The sequence below is a fragment of the Corythoichthys intestinalis genome, chromosome 14 (genome assembly GCF_030265065.1).
Source record: "Corythoichthys intestinalis isolate RoL2023-P3 chromosome 14, ASM3026506v1, whole genome shotgun sequence".
Taxonomy (NCBI): domain Eukaryota; kingdom Metazoa; phylum Chordata; class Actinopteri; order Syngnathiformes; family Syngnathidae; genus Corythoichthys; species Corythoichthys intestinalis.
The window spans coordinates 10215976-10235285 of NC_080408.1; the positions used below are offsets into that span (position 1 = coordinate 10215976).

The 19310-nt window shown below is 39.3% G+C and overlaps 1 protein-coding gene across 6 annotated transcripts in view; it reads right to left on the reverse strand.

The window, feature by feature from the left end:
* mib1 (MIB E3 ubiquitin protein ligase 1) overlaps positions 1 to 19310 on the reverse strand; it is a 127574-nt gene that overhangs the window by 18445 nt on the left and 89819 nt on the right. For all 6 annotated transcript variants that reach the window (XM_057856692.1, XM_057856694.1, XM_057856691.1 and 3 more), the window contains exons 13-15: positions 11024 to 11156; positions 6450 to 6536; positions 6010 to 6168 (exon numbers count right to left, since the gene is read on the reverse strand). In XM_057856692.1, coding sequence (XP_057712675.1) covers positions 6010 to 6168; positions 6450 to 6536; positions 11024 to 11156 — 379 coding nt within the window. The remainder of the gene's footprint in view (positions 1 to 6009; positions 6169 to 6449; positions 6537 to 11023; positions 11157 to 19310) is intronic.

The following is a 19310-nucleotide window of genomic DNA, read 5'->3' on the forward strand; positions in this document are numbered from 1 at the left end:
AAACATAGTGATTTCTTAATGAAAGGATGATGAAGGAATAAAATAGCCATGTGTGCTCTTGTGTGTGGTGTACTCAGGTGTACTTTTTACATCTTTGCAACACCAGTACTGTTACTGAGGACGTGAAGCTGCGCGTTAGCAGCGTTACAATTTGGTTGAATGAACCGCTTGTTGTGTGATTTTGTCACAGCTGCCTGGGAGTTAGCAAAGCGGGAGGGAGAGAAATGGGTGGTGACGCCGTTGCAAAGGGGATGCTAGGTCGCTCTGAGTGTTAACATAGCATTCGCGTTCTTGTCAGTATTAGCATTTAGCGTGGCGAGCGTCATCTTAAACTCCCGTGGCACTCTTTTTTTTGCATACAGTCCGTGGCGTCCTGGTGGGTACAATTAATTGAAAATAATGTACTGTTTTCCTGTTGAGTATGCATTATCATCAACAATCTGGCGTTGTCCTTGTAGATGCTACAATATTATATATACATATATATACACTCATCGGCCACTTTATTAGGTACACCTGTCCAACTGCTCGATAACACTTAATTTCTAATCAGCCAATCACATGGCGGCAACTCAGTGCATTTAGGCATGTAGACATGGTTTAAGACAATCTCCTGCAGTTCAAACCGACCATCAGTATGGGGAAGAAAGGAGATTTGAGTGACTTTGAACGTGGCGTTGTTTTTGGTGCCAGAAGGGCTGATCTGAGTATTTCAGAAACTGCTGATCTACTGGGATTTTCACGCACAACCATCTCTAGGGTTTACAGAGAATGGTCCGAAAAAGAAAAATATCCAGTGAGCGGCAGTTCTCTGGGTGGAAATGCCTTGTTGATGCCAGAGGTCAGAGGAGATTGACCAGACTGGTTCGAGCTGATAGAAAGGCAACAGTGACTCAAATAACCACCCGTTACAACCAAGGTAGGAAGAGCATCTCTGAACGCACAGTACGTCGAACTTTGAGGCAGATGGGCTACAGCAGCAGAAGACCACGCCGGGTGCCACTCCTTTCAGCTAAGAACAGAAAACTGAGGCTATAATTTGCACAAGCTCATCGAAATTGGACAATAGAAGATTGGAAAAATGGTGCCTGGTCTGATGAGTCTCGATTTCTGCTGCGACGTTCAGATGGTAGGGTCAGAATTTGGCGTCAACATGAAACCATGGATCCATCCTGCCTTGTATCGACGGTTCAGGCTGGTGGTGGTGGTGTAATGGTGTGGGGAATATTTTCTTGGCACTCTTTGGGCCCCTTGGTGCCAATTGAGCATCGTTGGAACGCCACAGCCTACCTGAGTATTGTTGCTGACCATGTCCATCCCTTTATGACCACAATGTACCCAACTTCTGATGGCTACTTTCAGCAGGATAATGCGCCATGTCATAAAGCTGGAATCATCTCAGACTGGTTTCTTGAACATGACAATGAGTTCACTGTACTCAAATGGCCTCCACAGTCACTAGATCGCAATCCAATAGAGCATCTTTGGGATGTGGTGGAACGGGAGATTCGCATCATGGATGTGCGGCCGACAAATCTGCACCAACTGTGTGATGCCATCATGTCAATATGGACCAAACTCTCTGAGGAATGCTTCCACATATGCCACGAAGAATTGAGGCAGTTCTGAAGGCAAAAGGGGTCCAACCCGTTACTAGCATGGTGTACCTAATAAAGTGGCCGGTGAGTGTATACACATATATAAATTTTATATTTATTTATATTTATTATCTATCATGAACCATGTTTGTCTTTGTTGTAAAGCACTTCGAGGGCCTTTCAGGTTTTTGTAAAGGGCTACTGAAATAAATTTGATCAAATTTGTTAGCAACTAATTTATTCATCAATTTTAATCGAATCGATTAGTTGTTGCAGCCTTATTAAGAACCTAGTTCAAACAGTAAGATGTCTGAAAATTGGCAAAAATGGGAATTGTTGTTTTCCAGAGTAAAATCAGATATTCGTTCATGTCCTACTTTGACTTAACAAAAATATAATGAAGAAATCTAATATTATTTACAACTGAAAAGTTATATGTATGTTATAAATTCAAGAATTTAGACAAGTTCAAGGTGAAGAAATTCCTAAACGATTAATTGCCTATCAAAATAGTAGATTAATTTGCCAATCGATTATTTGTCGATTCATCGATTAATTGTTGCACCTCTAGATTGGTCGTCAAGTGTCGTCAATGGCAGCCAATGTCTTAACAAGGAAAATGTAAAATTACACTTGATTACTGTCAACTGTAGTGCAAAATCAAAATTGAATCAAAATCAAAATTGAATCAAAATCAAAATTTCTGGTGACCTGCGATTATGCAAATACAAATAACTGAGTATCGATACTTTTGCATTTAAATATCATATAGGGATTAGGGCTGTCAAAATTATCACGTTAACGGGCGGTAATTATTTTTTAAAATTAATCACGTTAAAATATTTGACGCAATTAACGCAGATGCCCCGCACAAACAGATTTAAATGACCGCACACTGCCATGGCTGCATGTTATTTGTGGTTTTTGGAGTTTTGTCGCCCTCTGCTGGCACTTGGGTGCGACTGATTTTATGGGTTTAAGCATTGTGTAATTATTGACATCAACAATGGCGAGCTACTAGTTTATTTTTTGATTGAAAATTTTACAAATTTTATTAAAACGAAAAATTAAGAGGGATTTTAATACCAAAATTTCCATAACTTTTACTAACATTTATCTTTTAAGAACTACAAGTCTTTCTATCCATTGATCGCTTTAACAGAATATTAATGTTAATGCCATCTTTTTGATTTATTGTTATAATAAACAAATACAGTCCTTATGTACAGTATGTTGAATGTATATATCCGTCTTGTGTATTATCTTTCCATTCCAACAGTAATTTACAGAGAAATATGGCATATTTTATAGATGGTTTGAATTGCGATTAATTACGATTCATTGATTTTTAAGCTGTAATTAACTCGATTAAAAAATGTAATTGTTTGACAGCCCTAATAGGGATTCAACATTTCAGTATCGATACTTTGATACTTTTAACAACCCTACTATCCACAGCGTAAACAAGTGGTCGCTTGATGAATAGCTGTCGTTCTGCTTCACGTCACGAATGCATGGTCCAATAAAATGGGACAGTCAACCTGACATTTTCAGATTTTGATCGCAAGAGACAGAAAATGTTTTAAATAAAGTCCAATAATCAGTCTACCCCAGTTAAGACTGGACATGGTGCTTGCTGTGTCCCTGCCTTTAGGGTCTCAACCATCCATGTAGGGAGAAACAATCTGGCTCGACATGTACGCGCTGGCCTCTCTCTCTGGGATAAACTTGTTCCAGCTACTGTACGTGCCACTTGGCTGCCTCCCTACAAGTGTCAGGCTACAGTCTTGAGTGATGGGCTAAGTAGTGTGCAAGCAGTGGTGCGAGACAAGGGGGAGCGCTCTGCTCCGAGCTGGCAGTCCAAATGGAAGCTGTCGTCATTTTTCACACGACGGTCATTGCCTCCCATACTGATCTTCATATAAGCGTGAAAAGGACCCCGACTGGATGCTGATGAGATGACTCTAAATACAGCCAGTAAAAAATCTTAACTTTACGAGAGGACCGTGTCTATTCACTTAAATTTGTGGCACTATTTAAGGAGAAATTATGTTATTGTTGGCAACTGACTGCACATTATTCAAAGTCCGGATAATTATCCTATCATCAGGTTTTGTGAAGCAACAATATTAGATACTGGAGGTGGGAATCTTTGGCACCTAACGATTCGATTACGATTGAGAGGCTACGATTCGATTACAGATCGATTATTAAAGCACCCCAACCCCAAGCTATTAGCTGCTTTAATGTTTCGTACATTAGTTACAAAAATTGTACAGAAATCCTCTCAGGCTTAAATAAACAACAATTTCAGTATCGAGTTAACAGTTCAAAACAGTAAATAGAATACTCAAGTCCCCATTCTGTATCGGCAGCTTAAACTACAGTGGGGCAAATAAGTATTTAGTCAACCACCAATTGTGCAAGTTCTTATTTTCTTAAAGTTCTCTACTTGAAAAGATTAGAGAGGCCTGTAATTGTCAACATGGGTAAACCTCAACCATGAGAGACAGAATGTAGAAAAAAAGCACAGATTGTTTGCTTTTAAAGAATTCATTTGCATATCATGGTGGAAAATAAGTATTTGGTCAATAACAAAAGTCCATCTGAATACTTTGTTATGTACCCTTTGTTGGCAATAACGGAGGCCAAACGTTTTCTGAAACTCTTCACTCATCGCTTGGTGTAAAGAAATCAACTGTGGGAGCAATTATTAGAAATATACAAGACCACTGATAATCTCCCTCGATCTGGGGCTCCATGCAAGATCTCACCCCGTGGCGTCATAATGATAACAAGAACGGTGAGCAAAAATCAGAGAACCACACGGGGGGACCTAGTGAATGACCTACAGAGAGCTGGGACCACAGTAACAAAGGATACTATCAGTAACACAATGCGCTGCCAGGGACTAAAATCCTGCACTGCCAGACGTGTCCCCCCTGCTGAAGCCAGTACACGTCCAGGCCCGTCTGCGGTTCGCTAGAGAGCATTTGGATGATCCAGAAGAGGACTGGGAGAATGTGTTATGGTCAGATGAAACCAAAATAGAACTTTTTGGTAGAAACACAGGTTCTCGTGTTTGGAGGAAAAAGAATACTGAATTGCATCCGAAGAACACCATACCCACTGTGAAGCATGGGGGTGAGTGGCTTCGAAAGAAGCATTTCAAGGTCCTGGACTGGCCTAGCCAGTCTCCAAATCTCAACACCATAGAAAATCTGTGGAGGGAGTTGAAAGTCTGTGTTGCCCAACGACAGCCCCAAAACATCACTGCTCTTTCCATTTCATTCCATTGAAACACATGGGAAAACACCTAACTTTTAAGTGATGTGTGTTATGAAGCGTATTGACATTTTTAGGTAAGAAATAAGATTTTTTTTTTTTTTTTTAAATAAGATCTAGGGTTTTTTGAGTGCAAGCAGTGAATTAGTCTTTTTTTTTTGTCCAGTCACACAGTTTTCAACAATGTACATCAAAAATAAAAACATTGACTGAAAATGGTTCAATATTAGATGGAATGTCTTGTTTTCTCATGTATATTTATAATTGCTCTTTACCTAAATAAAAATGTTTATACGAATGCTCGATTAATCGATAGAATTTTCAGTAGAATAACCGATTACTAAAATATGCGATAGCTGCAGCACTGATTTCAATAATCGGAAATTGGATGTTTGTGAATCATTCTGGAATCTTCCACGGCCCAATCGCGAATAGTCTAAGAATCGGAAATTTCGCACACCTCTATTAGATACACCAATATAAATATTTAAGATCTAAGAAAAAATAAGTCCCCTTTAGAAAAGAATCAAGTAAATAAATAAAGTTAGCTCCATATTTAATAATCACTGGCAATTATAAAACCTTACTAAGAAGGACAATCCGTGTTTCAACACATTTAAACACCCTAAAATAAACCATTGTAAATTTATTCATCCTTAGAAAATGAAGGTGTGTATAGAGCAATACTGTCACCTAGTGGTGTTTTGCTGGAATTGATAAGGGATGGATGTGAGAAGTCTTGTTGGCATTGATACTTGTTAATTGGCAAGGAGTTCATTTGTTGTAACAAATTTTAATTACTTGAATAGCAAAAGAGTCATAATTTTTATTTTCTAGGTGAAATTGTCACTAAGTTCTCATTACATTACGTTACTATGGAGGTATGCCAGCAATGAGGGGATAATACATAGTGATTTCATAGGGTGGTTACTTTTTTTGAACTGCAAGCTATATTAATCAAAATCTTGACAAGGAAAACCACAAAATTTTTCAATTTATATATTTTGAGATCCACTGTACTTCCACTCTTTTTTTTTTTTTTTTTAATTGAACTGCTCGGGGAAAAAAGTTCTCCACTATTCTAATTTATAGAACTGCACCTGTCATGAAAAGAATGAATGTTCACCGTGTTCTTGGAAGGCTCCCAGGGCTCCACTTTGCTGACGTCCTGCATATCCTGGAGTTGCCGCAACTGGGACAGCGTGTGGTGTCGCAGTGCCTCGTGGAGCGGCGTATCCCCGTCCTTGTCCTGCACATCCAGCTTGGCTTCGGCTCGCACTAGCAGCTTCCGTGCAAACATGACAAAGAAGAAAAGAAACTTTCAGTGGCCGTCTTTTGTTTTTACGGTACATCGTAAATGCCATAAAGTGGATTTTATGTGTCCCTGCTGGCACCGTTGAGTTTCACAATTGTGATGATTGTACTTCAAAATGTCCCTTTTTTTATTGAGTCCACAAGATGGCAGCCTTGTAAACTCAATATAAAAAGACCAGTTTGTCCTGACAGAGCATAACTGAAATCTATGTTTGACATAACACATGACGAAAAAGAACAAGGGTGCCTTACTCTGACAATCTGAGTGTGCTGACGCTCTACTGCCAGGTGTAAGGCTGTCTGTTGGTTCACATTCTGGATGTCCAAGCTGGCGTTGCCCTGGGAAACAGCAAAGAATAGTTTAAAAAACAGAACAAAACTAATTCGTTATTACATAAAGCAGAAAGATATGAAAATTATTCATAAATAAAACACCAGTGTTAAATAGCACTACAGCTATACTAACAAGATATTTTAATGCCAAAATAAAAAACCTAGGGTAGAATACAAATGGATTGGATGTCTGCTAGTGGCAAACTAATTTAAATTGACGTCAGGAGGATGAAAAGTGCCAAATGATTTGATGTCTATCATCGTCACTGGCACTGAAAGAGTTAAGTTCTGGCTGTATGCTCATGAATACACTTTCATTTCTCGGCTGAAGCACTTGTCCTTATTAGGTTGCGGGTAAACCCCAATTCAGTCGCACGTCAAATACAGACAACCATTCACACATCTAGCCAATTTCAGAATAAATCTATCACATATGATTTTGGAATGTTGGAAGATAAACCCCTTGTGAATTACATGTCAAGTATAGACAACCACTCACTCACATTTACACTTCTAGGCAATTTAGTGTTCAGAATAAACATATCACGTACTGGAACGTTAGAAGAAATTTGAGCACCTGCAGATAACCCTCAAATTCTGCCATTAGGAGGGCCTAAGCCAAGATTTAAACCTTAAACCCTTAATTGTGCCTGCACCATGAAAGGAAACCTCTGACTTAAAGATTTGTAGGCTCTTATAAGCTACAATTGTTCTCTTTTACTATAATATGTTATTGCATATGCATTTCCTATTCATCAGTAGTGTCTTTAAACCGATCCTAGGCGGCTTGCCGAGATATTGACTTGCTGCCATTTGACAGTTTGTATATCACTTCGTTCCTAGCTGCATCATTGCCTTGTTTTTTTCCCCCCATTTGTCTGCCTTTCACTGCGGTTTTCCTTCGGGGTTTTTGATCCCGACCTACTGTCACGGACCCTTTTTGTGTCTCCCTTTTCGCGATCGCGTGTTTTTTGTGTGTGTGTGTGTGTGTTCTATAAACCCTTACGCAATCCCTATGTTATTATTGTCTGCTTGCTCTCTGAAGTGAGCCACGTTTTCCACTTTTACGGTCAAGCCAGCTGCACTTTCTTTTCAGTCGCGTTTCCCTTTCAGGTTTTCTCGCACAAATAACGTATGTGGGTTGCGATTGCTTTATAAGGAAAACCATGACTCTAAAATCAGGCAAAAGTATAGTCCTGTAGTCTACACCAGTGATCCCCAACAAGCGGGCAGTGGACCGGTACCTGTCAGTGGCGCATTTGCTGCCGGGCCGCATAGAAATAATAAATTATTTGTTGACGACCGCAATCTGGCCTGTGGCTCTTGACGCATCAATATCCCTGTCTACTCTAGACTAAATCGAGTAAACATTTGTGTAGGTCACCATCTAGTGGTTGGCCACAATTACTGCCGTGTTTGTCACCTATAGCAACCCAGCGGCCGCCAGTCAGTGCCAGTCAGTCAATTGCATCTCAGATGTAACTAGAATAAAAAAAAAGACTAATTCACTGCTTTCACTCAAAAATTTTTTAGATCTTATTTCTTACCTAAAAATGCCATTATGCTTGATAACACACATCACTTAAAAGTTAGGTGTTTTTCCCATGTGTTTCAATTGAATTTCTATTTGTGTCAAGCTATTTTTAAGTTCTAGTTAAGTTTTAAATTAGTCTAAACTGTAAGTCCTGATAGGATTTTGAGTTTTTGCAGTGTTCAAAATAAGTATATGATACTTGCTGTATTAGAGCACATTAGGGACCAGTGTTACTTGGTGTTTTATCCAGCAATGACTACTGAGCTAAACTTGACAGTTAGCATTATGTAGTTTTTATTTTACACCCTCAACACTCTGTAGCGCTATGTTTTCACAGATTAAATAAAGCCTTCTGTAAGACACGTTAGCCACTCATTGACAGTGGTCATAATTAGAGATGTCCCGATCGATCGGGTCCGATCACGTCATTTTCAAAGTATCGGAATCGGCAAAAAAAATGTCGGACATGCCTTTTTTTAATATATATATATATATATATATATATATATATATATATATATATATATATATATATATTTTAGAATTAAATCATTTTCTAATTGTATTTAACGTTACAGACATAATATGTTATACTCATCCAGAGTCTTTAGTTTAGGCTTAAGGTAGGGTTATCAAATTTATCCCGATAGCAGCGGTAATTAGTTTTTAAAAAAATGTATCACGTTAAAATATTTAATGCAATTAATGTATGCGCTGCAAGACCCACTCACGCATTGTCGCGCTTAATCTATAAAAGCGCCGTTTTACCTATATAGAGGGCTAAAAGGCAGCGTATAATGAGTAAAGTGAATCTTGGCAGCCTTAAGAGCCTTTTTTTAATTGGCTAAAGCCTTACAATCCCTCTCCCTACGATTATAAATATCGTGGGAGGCAATGTGGGGAAGCAAGGTAGCAATTGATCTTTTTCTTAACACCCTAAATCATTTCCCAACGCAGAGAAGATATATCAATTGGTAGCACTACGCACAGTCATGGTTGCTAAAGGCGTGTTATATCCACAAATCATGCATTTGGGCATGGCTACAGTATCATTTACTGAAAGCTCAACAAATACACTAGATGGCAATATTTAGTCACAATATACGAAGTCACAAGTCTTTCTATCCGTAGATCCCTCTCACAGAAAGAATGTTAATAATGTAAATGCCATCTTGAGGATTTATTGTCATAATAAACAAATACAGTACTTATGTATGTATGTACTTATGTACGTATGTTGAATGTAAATATTCGTACGAGTTTTATTCATTTTTTTCTTAATGCATTGCCAAAATGTATATGATCGGGAAAAATTATCGGGAATGATTGGAATTGAATCGGGAGCAACAAAAAAAAAAAAAGCAATCGGATCGGGAAATATCGGGATCGGCAGATACTCTAAAAGGATCGGGATCGGATCGGGAGCAAAAAAACATGATCGGAACAACCTTAGTCATAATAGAAACCTCGCCCTCCGCAGGACTAACGTTACGTGAGCGAGTGACAGTAACGTTAAACTTATTTATTAGCGCTTAGAAGTCTACTGCTTTAAGATGGCGGCTGCTTACTAACACCGCTGACTCTGTCATTTCGCATCTAGTTCAACATAAATGTGATCTCCATGAGACGCATCAGACGCTACCTGCTATCACCGTAGCATCATGCGGTCTAGTTTTCAGCAACGTCAGTGTCGTTTGTAGCGTCGTTTTTTTTTTTTTTTTTAATTGCTTCTTCCTCTACGCACGTGGCATCAGCGCGTTGTCCCGCATTAAAAGTAGTCCGGGCAAAACGTGATGCTTAGAGCTGTCAAAATTAAATGATTTCTCGAGGTGAATAAAATTACTCGGATCAGTTTTTAAACTCGAGTTGCTCGAGTATTCGTTTCAGCTCTAAAAGGAACAGTGCAAAATCAAAAGAGTTTCAAATCATTTTCCAATGGGAAAATCAACAGCAAAAGGCAAAATAGTTTGTGGTCAATTTGAACAGGATTTCACTTAGATTTTAGCTCGCTAGGTTAGCTATATCAGTTTTGAATTTGAAAAAAATATATATAGCTTTTTGATTGAATTCCAAAGGGTTCGGTGAATTCACATGTTAAACCCGTGGGGTTTGTTACCTATAGCAAGGTTAAGAACCGCTGGTTTTACGTCTTATGAGATTTGCGTAATGTCATGCAAGATTGCTTTTTGACTATTGAGGCATATTTATTTTTCATTAAATGTTTGAAGGTTGCATTTTCAGATACAAAACATTATTGCCTGAATGATGAAAAATGGTCAAAACATGGAGGCTCCATGTACCATAACACAACCTTCTGTTTTTTTAACCTTGTCTGTCAAGAGAAGGGCATGTGGCCTTGGTAAAAAAAAAAAAATGTTTTCATCTAAACAACAACAAAACGTGTGATTACTCCCAAAATTGCAAACTCCTCAGCTGAGAAGATGTGCAGGGGAGCTAATCATTGCGATCGGTTAGCTAATTAATTCTGCGAGAAATAAGACTGGCTGGGTAGCTGATGGGGGGAATCTGCAGTGCAACCCCCAGAAGCGCAAGAAGGGTGAAGCATCGCTGCGAATCAGCCCGTTGCAGAGAATTATGGGGAGGGGGGTGAGGTATTCCAAGTGCATGTACGGAACATTGCAGCTATATTTCTGCTGTGCACCTTATCCTAAATAACCCAAGTTGCTGCTTAGTCAGGTGACTTTTGCGGCAAACTCCTGTACATCTAAGGGGAATTCAAACGAGTATGGGAAGGAGACCGTGACGCTATGATTGCGTGGGGGGGAGGGTACACGGCCCTGAAGAACACCCCCCAGAGGGCCCGCAAACCGTATGGATTCAATAAAAAAAAATTGCAGCAGCTTCACTACAGCTTGACTGGCTGCAAGGAGTGCAGTTGCATCTGTCGCCAGGCATTTAAATAAGTGAATGGCCGGCCCACTCGCTTTCGTGTTGTTACCTGATGAACTAACAGCTCCGCCACCTCCACATGGTTGTTGAGAGCCGCCAAATGTAGCGCCGTGTAGCCGTCATCCTTCTTCTCATCTACGATCCAAGGCCTGGGCAGTTTAGAAAGCAACACTCGCATTGCGCTGCAGAAAGGAGAGGGGGTGGAGGGAAAAAACAGTCGCGGTGAAGAGACCAGTGAGTACAAGGCGAAATAATCAATTGGGTAAAAGGTCCCAATTAGCAACAGGAAATGTTAAAATTAATCCAGTTGTGTCTAAATATCACACGGCGGGGGATCTGTTGTAAACAAGTTTGAAAATTTGATACACAGTGTGATCCATTTACACCACATATAATTTCCATATATGGCTAAAGCCACATTTAATCAACTTAAAGGATGAGTGGCTCTCCCACAAGCACCGTTATTTACAATTCGCGCAGTGATTAATCACGGCTGTCTGATGACAACTGTCACATTTCCATAATAAAAAAACTGTTTTCCGGGCGAAGTATTTCATAAAACTGCGCAGCAAAATGATAGATTTAGCCCAGAAAACATAAATCTGTTTCCACAACCGTCACTGGATGCTTATGTTTAATGTTTTACAATGTTTCAGCAGATCTGTGTTGCCTGCTTCTTTCAATGAACGCATTTATGAGTCGCTTATGTTCACTTCCGTTGGAAATGGCAGCTCACAATATCATTAAAGCATTTCATTGATATTTTAAACCGATATCAGTGTAAGTCATAGTCATTTAATGGCTAGATTTGATAACGGTTCAGAGAAAAATGACTTTTACTGCTGCTAGAAATCAAGGTTGCATCTTTCGTGGCACGCCACACCCACTTAGAGTAATCATCTGACCAAAGCCCACGGTCCCAGGCTTCAACTGGGACCGTGTGTATCTTTGTGTGAGACAAAGATTGAGCTTTCTGGCAACAAACACTAAGTGGGTCTGGCGTGCCACGAAAGATGCGCATGCTGAAAAGCACCTCATACCCACTGTGAAGTATGGGAGTGGGTCAGTGATGCTGTGGGGCTGTTTCGCTTCCAAAGGCCCTGGGAACCTTGTTAGGGTGCATGGCATCATGAATGCTTTGAAATACTAGGACATTTTAAATCAAAATCTGTTGCCCTTTGCCCGAAAGCTGAAGATGGTCCGTCACTGGGTCTTTCAGCAAGACAATGACCCTAAACATATGGCCAAATCTGCACAGAAATGGTTCACCAGACAAAAAATCAAGCTCCTCCCATGGCCATCTCAGTCCCCAGACCTTGTTTTGTTGGCAAAAGGGGGTTGTACAAAGTATTAACACCAGGGGGTGCTAATAATTGTGACACACATTATTTGATGTCAAATAATTTTTTGTTTATGTTGGATTTTTTCCCCACTAAATGAATGCACTTGTATTGAAGGTTGGATTTTTCTCTTTTTTCCCCATTAAGGTCCCATATTATATTATTTAAATTTAAAAAAATTATTAGAAGCTAAAAAACACATCTTTTTCAGGGGTGGCAATAATTATGGAGGGCACTGTATATCACCGTTCGATTTACAGTTGTATGAAAAAGGATCAGAACCTTTAGGAATTTCTCACATTTCTGTATAAAATCACCATCAAATGTGATCTGATCTTTGTCAAAATCACACAGATGAAAATAGTGTCTGCTTTAACTAAAACCACTGAAACATTTATAGGTTTTCATATTTTAATGAGGATAGCATGCAAATAATGACAGAAGGGGGAAAAATAAGTAAGTGAACTCTCTGCCTAAGGAGACTTAAAAACCAATTGAAACCAATTTTTACCAAACATTTTTAGTCAGATGTGTGCCCAATCACTGAAGAGTGGTTTAAAGCTGACCTGCCCACTATAAAACACACACCTGGTAATAATTGTCTTGAGAAGACTTGTCTGATGTGCATCATGGCTCAGTCAAATGACCTGCCGTAAGACCTGCGATAAAGGATTGTTGATTTGTATAAATCTGGGAAAGGATGCAAAACCATCTCTAAAAGTCTGGATGTTCATCAATGGACAGTCAGAGAAGTTGCCTACAAATGGAGTGACTTTGGTACTGTTGCGTCTCTCCCAAAGAGTGGCCGTTCACCAAAGATGACACCAGGAGTTCAGCGCAGGATACTCAGAGAGGTAAAAAGAACCCTAGAGTGTCTGCTAATGACTTACAGAAATCACTGGCACAGTCCAATATTTCTGTGCACACATCAACTATATGTAAAACTATGGCCAAGAATGATATTCATGGGAGGAATCCAGAGAGGAAGCCACTGCTGTCTTAAAAAAAACATTGTTGCTCGTTTAATGTTCGCAAAAAGGCACTTGGACACTCTACAGAAGTTTTGGCAAAGTATTTTGTGGACTGATGAAACCAAAGTTGAATTGTTTGGGAGTAACACACAACGTCATGTGTGGAGAAAAAAAATGGAACAGCTCACAAACATCAACACCTCATCCCCACCGTGAAGCTTGTTGGAGGGCGCATAATGATTTGGGGCTGTTTTGCTACCTCAGAGCCTGGACAACTTGCAATCATTAATGGAAGAATTAAAAGTTTATCAGGATGTTTTGCCGGAAAACCTGAGGCTGTCTGTTAGACAGTTGAAGCTAAAAAAAGGTTGGATGCTGCAACAAAACAATGACCAAAAACACAGAAATAAATCAACTTTATAATGGTTTCAGAAGAACAAAATACACGTTCTGGAGTGGCCAAGTCAAAGTCCAGACTTGAACTCCATTGAGATGCTGAGGCATGACCCTAAGACCGTGATTCATGTCAGACATCCAAGGTTTCTGGCAGTTTTGTAGAGAACAATGGGACAAGATTAGTCCAGATTGATGTGCCTGGCTGATCTGCAGCTACAGGAAGAATCTGGTTGAAATTATTGCTGTCATTCTGTCATTGTTTGCATGCTATCCTCATTAAAATATGAAAACCTATAAATGTTTGGATGACTTTAGATAAAACAGTTTTTTCATCTGTGTGATTTTGAAAAAGATCAGATCACATTTGATGGGGATTTTATGCAGTAATGTGACAAATTCCAAAAGGTTCAGATTAGGGCTGTCAAAATTATCGCGTTAACGGGCATTAATTTTTTAAATTAATCACGTTAAAATATTTGACACAATTAACGCAGATGCCCCGCTCAGAGAGATTTGAATGACAGTACACAGTGAAACGCTCACTTGTTGTGTTTTATGGAGTTTTGCCGCCCTCTGCTGGCGCTTGGGTGCGACTGATTTTATAGGCTTCAGCATCCATGAGCATTGTGTAAGTAATTATTGACATCAACAATGGCGGGCTACTAGTTTATTTTTTGATTGAAAATTTTACAAATTTTATTAAGACGAAAACATTAAGAGGGGTTTTAATATAAAATTTCTATAACTTGTACTAACAATTTTCTTTTAAGAACTACAAGTCTTTCTATCCATGGATCGCTTTAACAGAATGTTAATAATGTTAATGCCATCTTGTTGATTTATTGTTATAATAAACAAATAGTCCTTATGTACCGTATGTTGAATGTTTATATCCATCTTGTGTCTTATATTTCCATTCCAACAATAATTTACAGAAAAATATGGCATATTTCATAGATGGTTTGAATTGCGATTAATTGCGATTAATCACGATTAATTAATTTTTAAGCCGTAATTAACTCGATTAAAAATTTTAATCGTTTGACAGCCCTAGTTCAGATACTACGTTCTGGTAACAGTGACTTAAGAAAAAACTATTGTAAACAGAGAAACCTCTGTGTTTGTTCAAAACATTTTATTTTTCAACGAAACGAAGATCCAGACAGTTATCCACTTTCCCTCCAAGAGAAGAGGGGGACGTCATTTGTCACTTTGTGAACCACCGAAGTGTCTCTCATCGGGAGGCAAAAACAATATTGTTTATACATGCTGTTGTTTAACTTAAGTGCCCTGATGTGGTATAAAAGGGAGGCAATTGTTTCTGCTCCACTGAAGGTCATTTGGAGGGTGGGTGCACACTGCAAAACCGTACAAAATGAAGGAAGAGCCTGAGGACGCTTCAATGTCATGTTATAAATAAAAACAATGACAGTAAAAATACAAATAGGACAATTGCATTGCAATACGTTGCGGTTTGAAGCCATTATCTCTAGAGCACCAGACTTTTGTGTTTGAATCTGCAAAAAAAAATGAACAAACACTAAATTAAATGGCACTCATCATTAATGGAGAGAGTGGTTGTTACTGTACAAATTGAAGGGATGCATATGCATTCTTTTCCCAATGAACGTATTCAATTTTAAATAAAAAAATAAATAAAATAAAGGACTGGTCTGATCTCACTGATCTCATTTGTAGTTCAGGACACGCTGTACCTTCAAAAAGCATTAAAGTGGTCAAGACAGGAACACTTGCGACCTTGATTAATGCCCAAGATTCACACAGGGCAAATCTTTCAACTGCGACGAAAGCAAGCATCTCTTCTTCATTCTTTTACTCTTTGATATGACCGGAGTTTAGAGTGTTTATCATCGAGGGTCTGTATTGAGGGAACACATGGGCAATGAGGGGGTGGCACACTCAGGATAATCAATGAAGAAAAGAAAAAACAATTCAAGGATGACATGTTTGCCGAGGTAATCAGGATGGTGGGCTTTTGCCTCATCAGCACGGGCACTTGAGGGGCCGGCACGAGGTATCTCCGCGTGGACATGTAGCTGCTGTACTGCAGCAGTGATGAACAGTGCAGCACAGCGCTTTCTGTCTCCCTCTCCCTCGCGCTCCTATTGCACCTGCATTGCTTGCAGTCATCTTCAACTACTTAATGCAGTGGCGCGCCGCTTCAACGCAATGGCAACCGTGCCCCTCCCGCTTCATTACGCATTCACGACACAACGTCTTTGTTACGGTGAACTATTTGCTCGCCTACTGTAGATTTAACCTCACATGGGGTAGTTGGGGGGAAGGGGGGGCTGAGATGGGAGACACTTTCGACTAATTCAATCCGCCGCACTCCCAACGGGAAGGAGCTTCTTACTCTGGGACAAGCCAATTATGCAAGAAAAGACCTTGTCACGTTAGATTCTAGCCTGAAGCTATAACATGAAAGCTGTTTCTAGTGCCTGTACGTTACACTTCCTTAGCCAATTTTGACAGAAAAGACATTACACTGTAAATCAAGTGTGCTGAAGTGCAATGACAGCGCTGTTCTGTTTAAGGCAAATTTAACGATGCCAACAGCAGTGAAGTCCTTTTTTTAAACGATGTTTTGGTAACACTTCATAATAACTATCCGTTTTACTAGTTACAGTGCCCTCCATAATTATTGGATTTATATTAATTATGTGTTTTTTAGCGTCTAAGAATTTTTTTCCTAAATAATATGGGACCTTAATGGGGAAAAAAAAGAGAAAAATCCAACCTTTAATACAAGTGCATTTACTCAGTGGGGAAAAAATCCCACATAAAGTCTGGAGACTGAGATGGCCATGGGAGGAGCTTGATTTTGTGTCTGGTGAACCATTTCTGTGTAGATTTGGCCATATGTTTAGGGTCATTGTCTTGCTGAAAGCCCCAGTGACGACCCATCTTCAACTTTCGGGCAGAGGGCAACAGATTTTGATTTAAAATGTCCTGGTATTTCAAAGCATCCATGATGCCATGCACCCTAACTAGGTTCCCAGGGCCTTTGGAAGCGAAACAGAACCACAGCATCACTGACCAACCCCCATACTTCACAGTGGGTATGAGGTGCTTTTCAGGATGCGCATCTTTCGTGGCACGCCAGACCCACTTGGAGTGTTTGGTTCCAAAAAGCTCAATCTTGGTTTCATCTTACCAAAGCACACGGTCTCATCTTACCAAAGCACACGGTCCCAGGCTTCAACTGGGACACAGTCCCAGGCTTCAACTTCAACCTCATACCCACTTTGAAGTATGGGGGTGGGTCAGTGGTGCTGTGGGGCTGTTTCGCTTCCAAAGGCCCTGGGAGCCTTGTTAGGGTGCATGGCATAATGAATGCTTTGAAATACCAGGACATTTTAAATAAAAATCTGTTGCCCTCTGCCCGAAAGCTGAAGATGGCTCGTCACTGGGTCTTTCATCAAGACAATGACCCTAAACATATGGCCAAATCTACACAGAAATGGTTCACCAGACACAAAATCAAGCTCCACCCATGGCCATGGCCCAGACCTCAACCCAATTGAAAACCTGTGGGGTGAGCTGAAGAGGAGAGGACCCAGGTCTCTGGATGATTTAGAGAGAAGAGGAATGGCTGAAGATCCCTCTTTCTGTCTTTTCCCATCTTGTGAAACACTATAGGAGAAGATTAGGTGCTGTTTTGTAGGCGAAAGGGGGTTGTACAATGTATTAACACCATGGGTGCTAATAATTGTGACACACATTATTTGATGTCAAATAATTATTTCTTTATGTTGGATTCCCCCCCCCCCCCCGAATAAATGCACTTGTATTGAAGGTTGGATTTTTCTCTTTTTTCCATTCAGGTCCCATATTATTTAGAGAAAAAAAAATTATTAGAAGCTAAAAAACACATAATTATTATAAATCCAATAATTATGGAGGGCACTGTAATGGATCATTAGTAAACTGTTGATGAATGATTTATTGTTGATTTGTAAAGTATTTGTTAACAGTTTGTTAAGCATTTACAGGGTGTTCTTAACCTGAAACACAGTTTGTATAGAAACGTTTCAAGTTTTTGTGTGTAACGTTTGGCATTTCTAACTTTTCAGGTTAAGAAATGGCGTTCACTTCAAAAGAAAAGCCATTTTGATAAGGCATTTTGCAGGCAGAGTTCATGTTGCACATTTATGAAAATCTGCAATAGAACCAACAAATATTTGTACTTTTCTTTGTATATTTAACCAGTAAAACTTATGACCTTCAACATAAAGTGTATATTGTTTTATTAAGATCCATCAACTAGCCTGGGTATTTAGAATGGGGTCAACCATATTGGAACATCCTGTAAATGCTTAACAAACTGTTAAATACTTCACAAATCAACAATAAATCATTTATAAACAGTTTACTAATGATCTATTACCTGGTAAAACTGATAGTTATTTTAAGTGTTCCCAATGTCTTTTTTTTTCTCTCAGCACAAACCTATCTATATGAACTGTTGTTATAATTAGGGGTGTGACAAAATATCGAAATGGTGATATATCGTGATACTTTGTATCCCAAAAGGTTATCGATATGCTCCTGCAAGAATTGAGATATCACTTTAAAAAGGTGTCAATGTCTTTAAAAAAAAAAAAAAAAAAAAGGAACCAACAAGTTGCTACCAAAATCTTCCAACATAATAGTGTTTCAATTAACTGTACAGCTGCCATTGATAGCGCTTGATGCCCAATCCATTAAGACCAGGAAGGGCGAATGAACGCTTGTTCACTCGAAACTAGAACATTCGCAGTCACTCTTTTCGAATTTAGGGCCATTTACAGGTCACTTTCTGTTCATTTTAGGGCATTTACAGGTCACTTCCTGTTGAGTTTGAGTCACTTCGTATTCATTCGGGGACATTCTCGAGTCAGTTCCTGTTCTGTAACCCAAAATCAAAAGAAAGTGACCCATAAAATGCCCCAAAATCAACAGGAAGTGACTGAAAATCAACAAGTAATGACCTGAAATGTCACCAAATGACCCTGTTGCCTGGCATTGGCTGCCACTGATGGCCATAGAAGCTGCCACCCTCCCAGTTCAAATGGACTGGACATCTACTAGTCATAAACTCATTCTAATTCACAACAGAGGCTGTTTTTTCTGTTTATTAGTTGTTTTTAGAATATCCTAGAATGATTTCCTGACCAATGTATCGATAATCGTTGTATCGCCATATCGTCAGATCATCGATATCGTGGGTTTTGTATCGCAAACCGTATCGTGAGGTACCAAGAGGTTCCCACTCCTAGCTTTAATGATACTGCATAATAACTCGTTACATAACCACATTAATCAAAAAACATTCATTGAATTCCAGCGAGAGAGAAAAAAATGAAGACTTCGTGTCAGCATTAGTGCCCTCTAGTGGAGAAAATAGTTCCTAGTTTGAATAGTGAATACTGTAGTACCTTCATAGTTACTATTATGAAATCAAAACGATCCTATCTCCGGTTTTCCGTGGTCAATCATTGCCAAAAAAAAAAAAAAAAAAACTGGGAGAGATGTTAAAATCCGCGCATTCAAGTCATGTTGAGGGCAGCGCTAAAGTCAAATACTTAATTTTTTACTGTGCTTTAAAGACCCCATGTGATTGAAC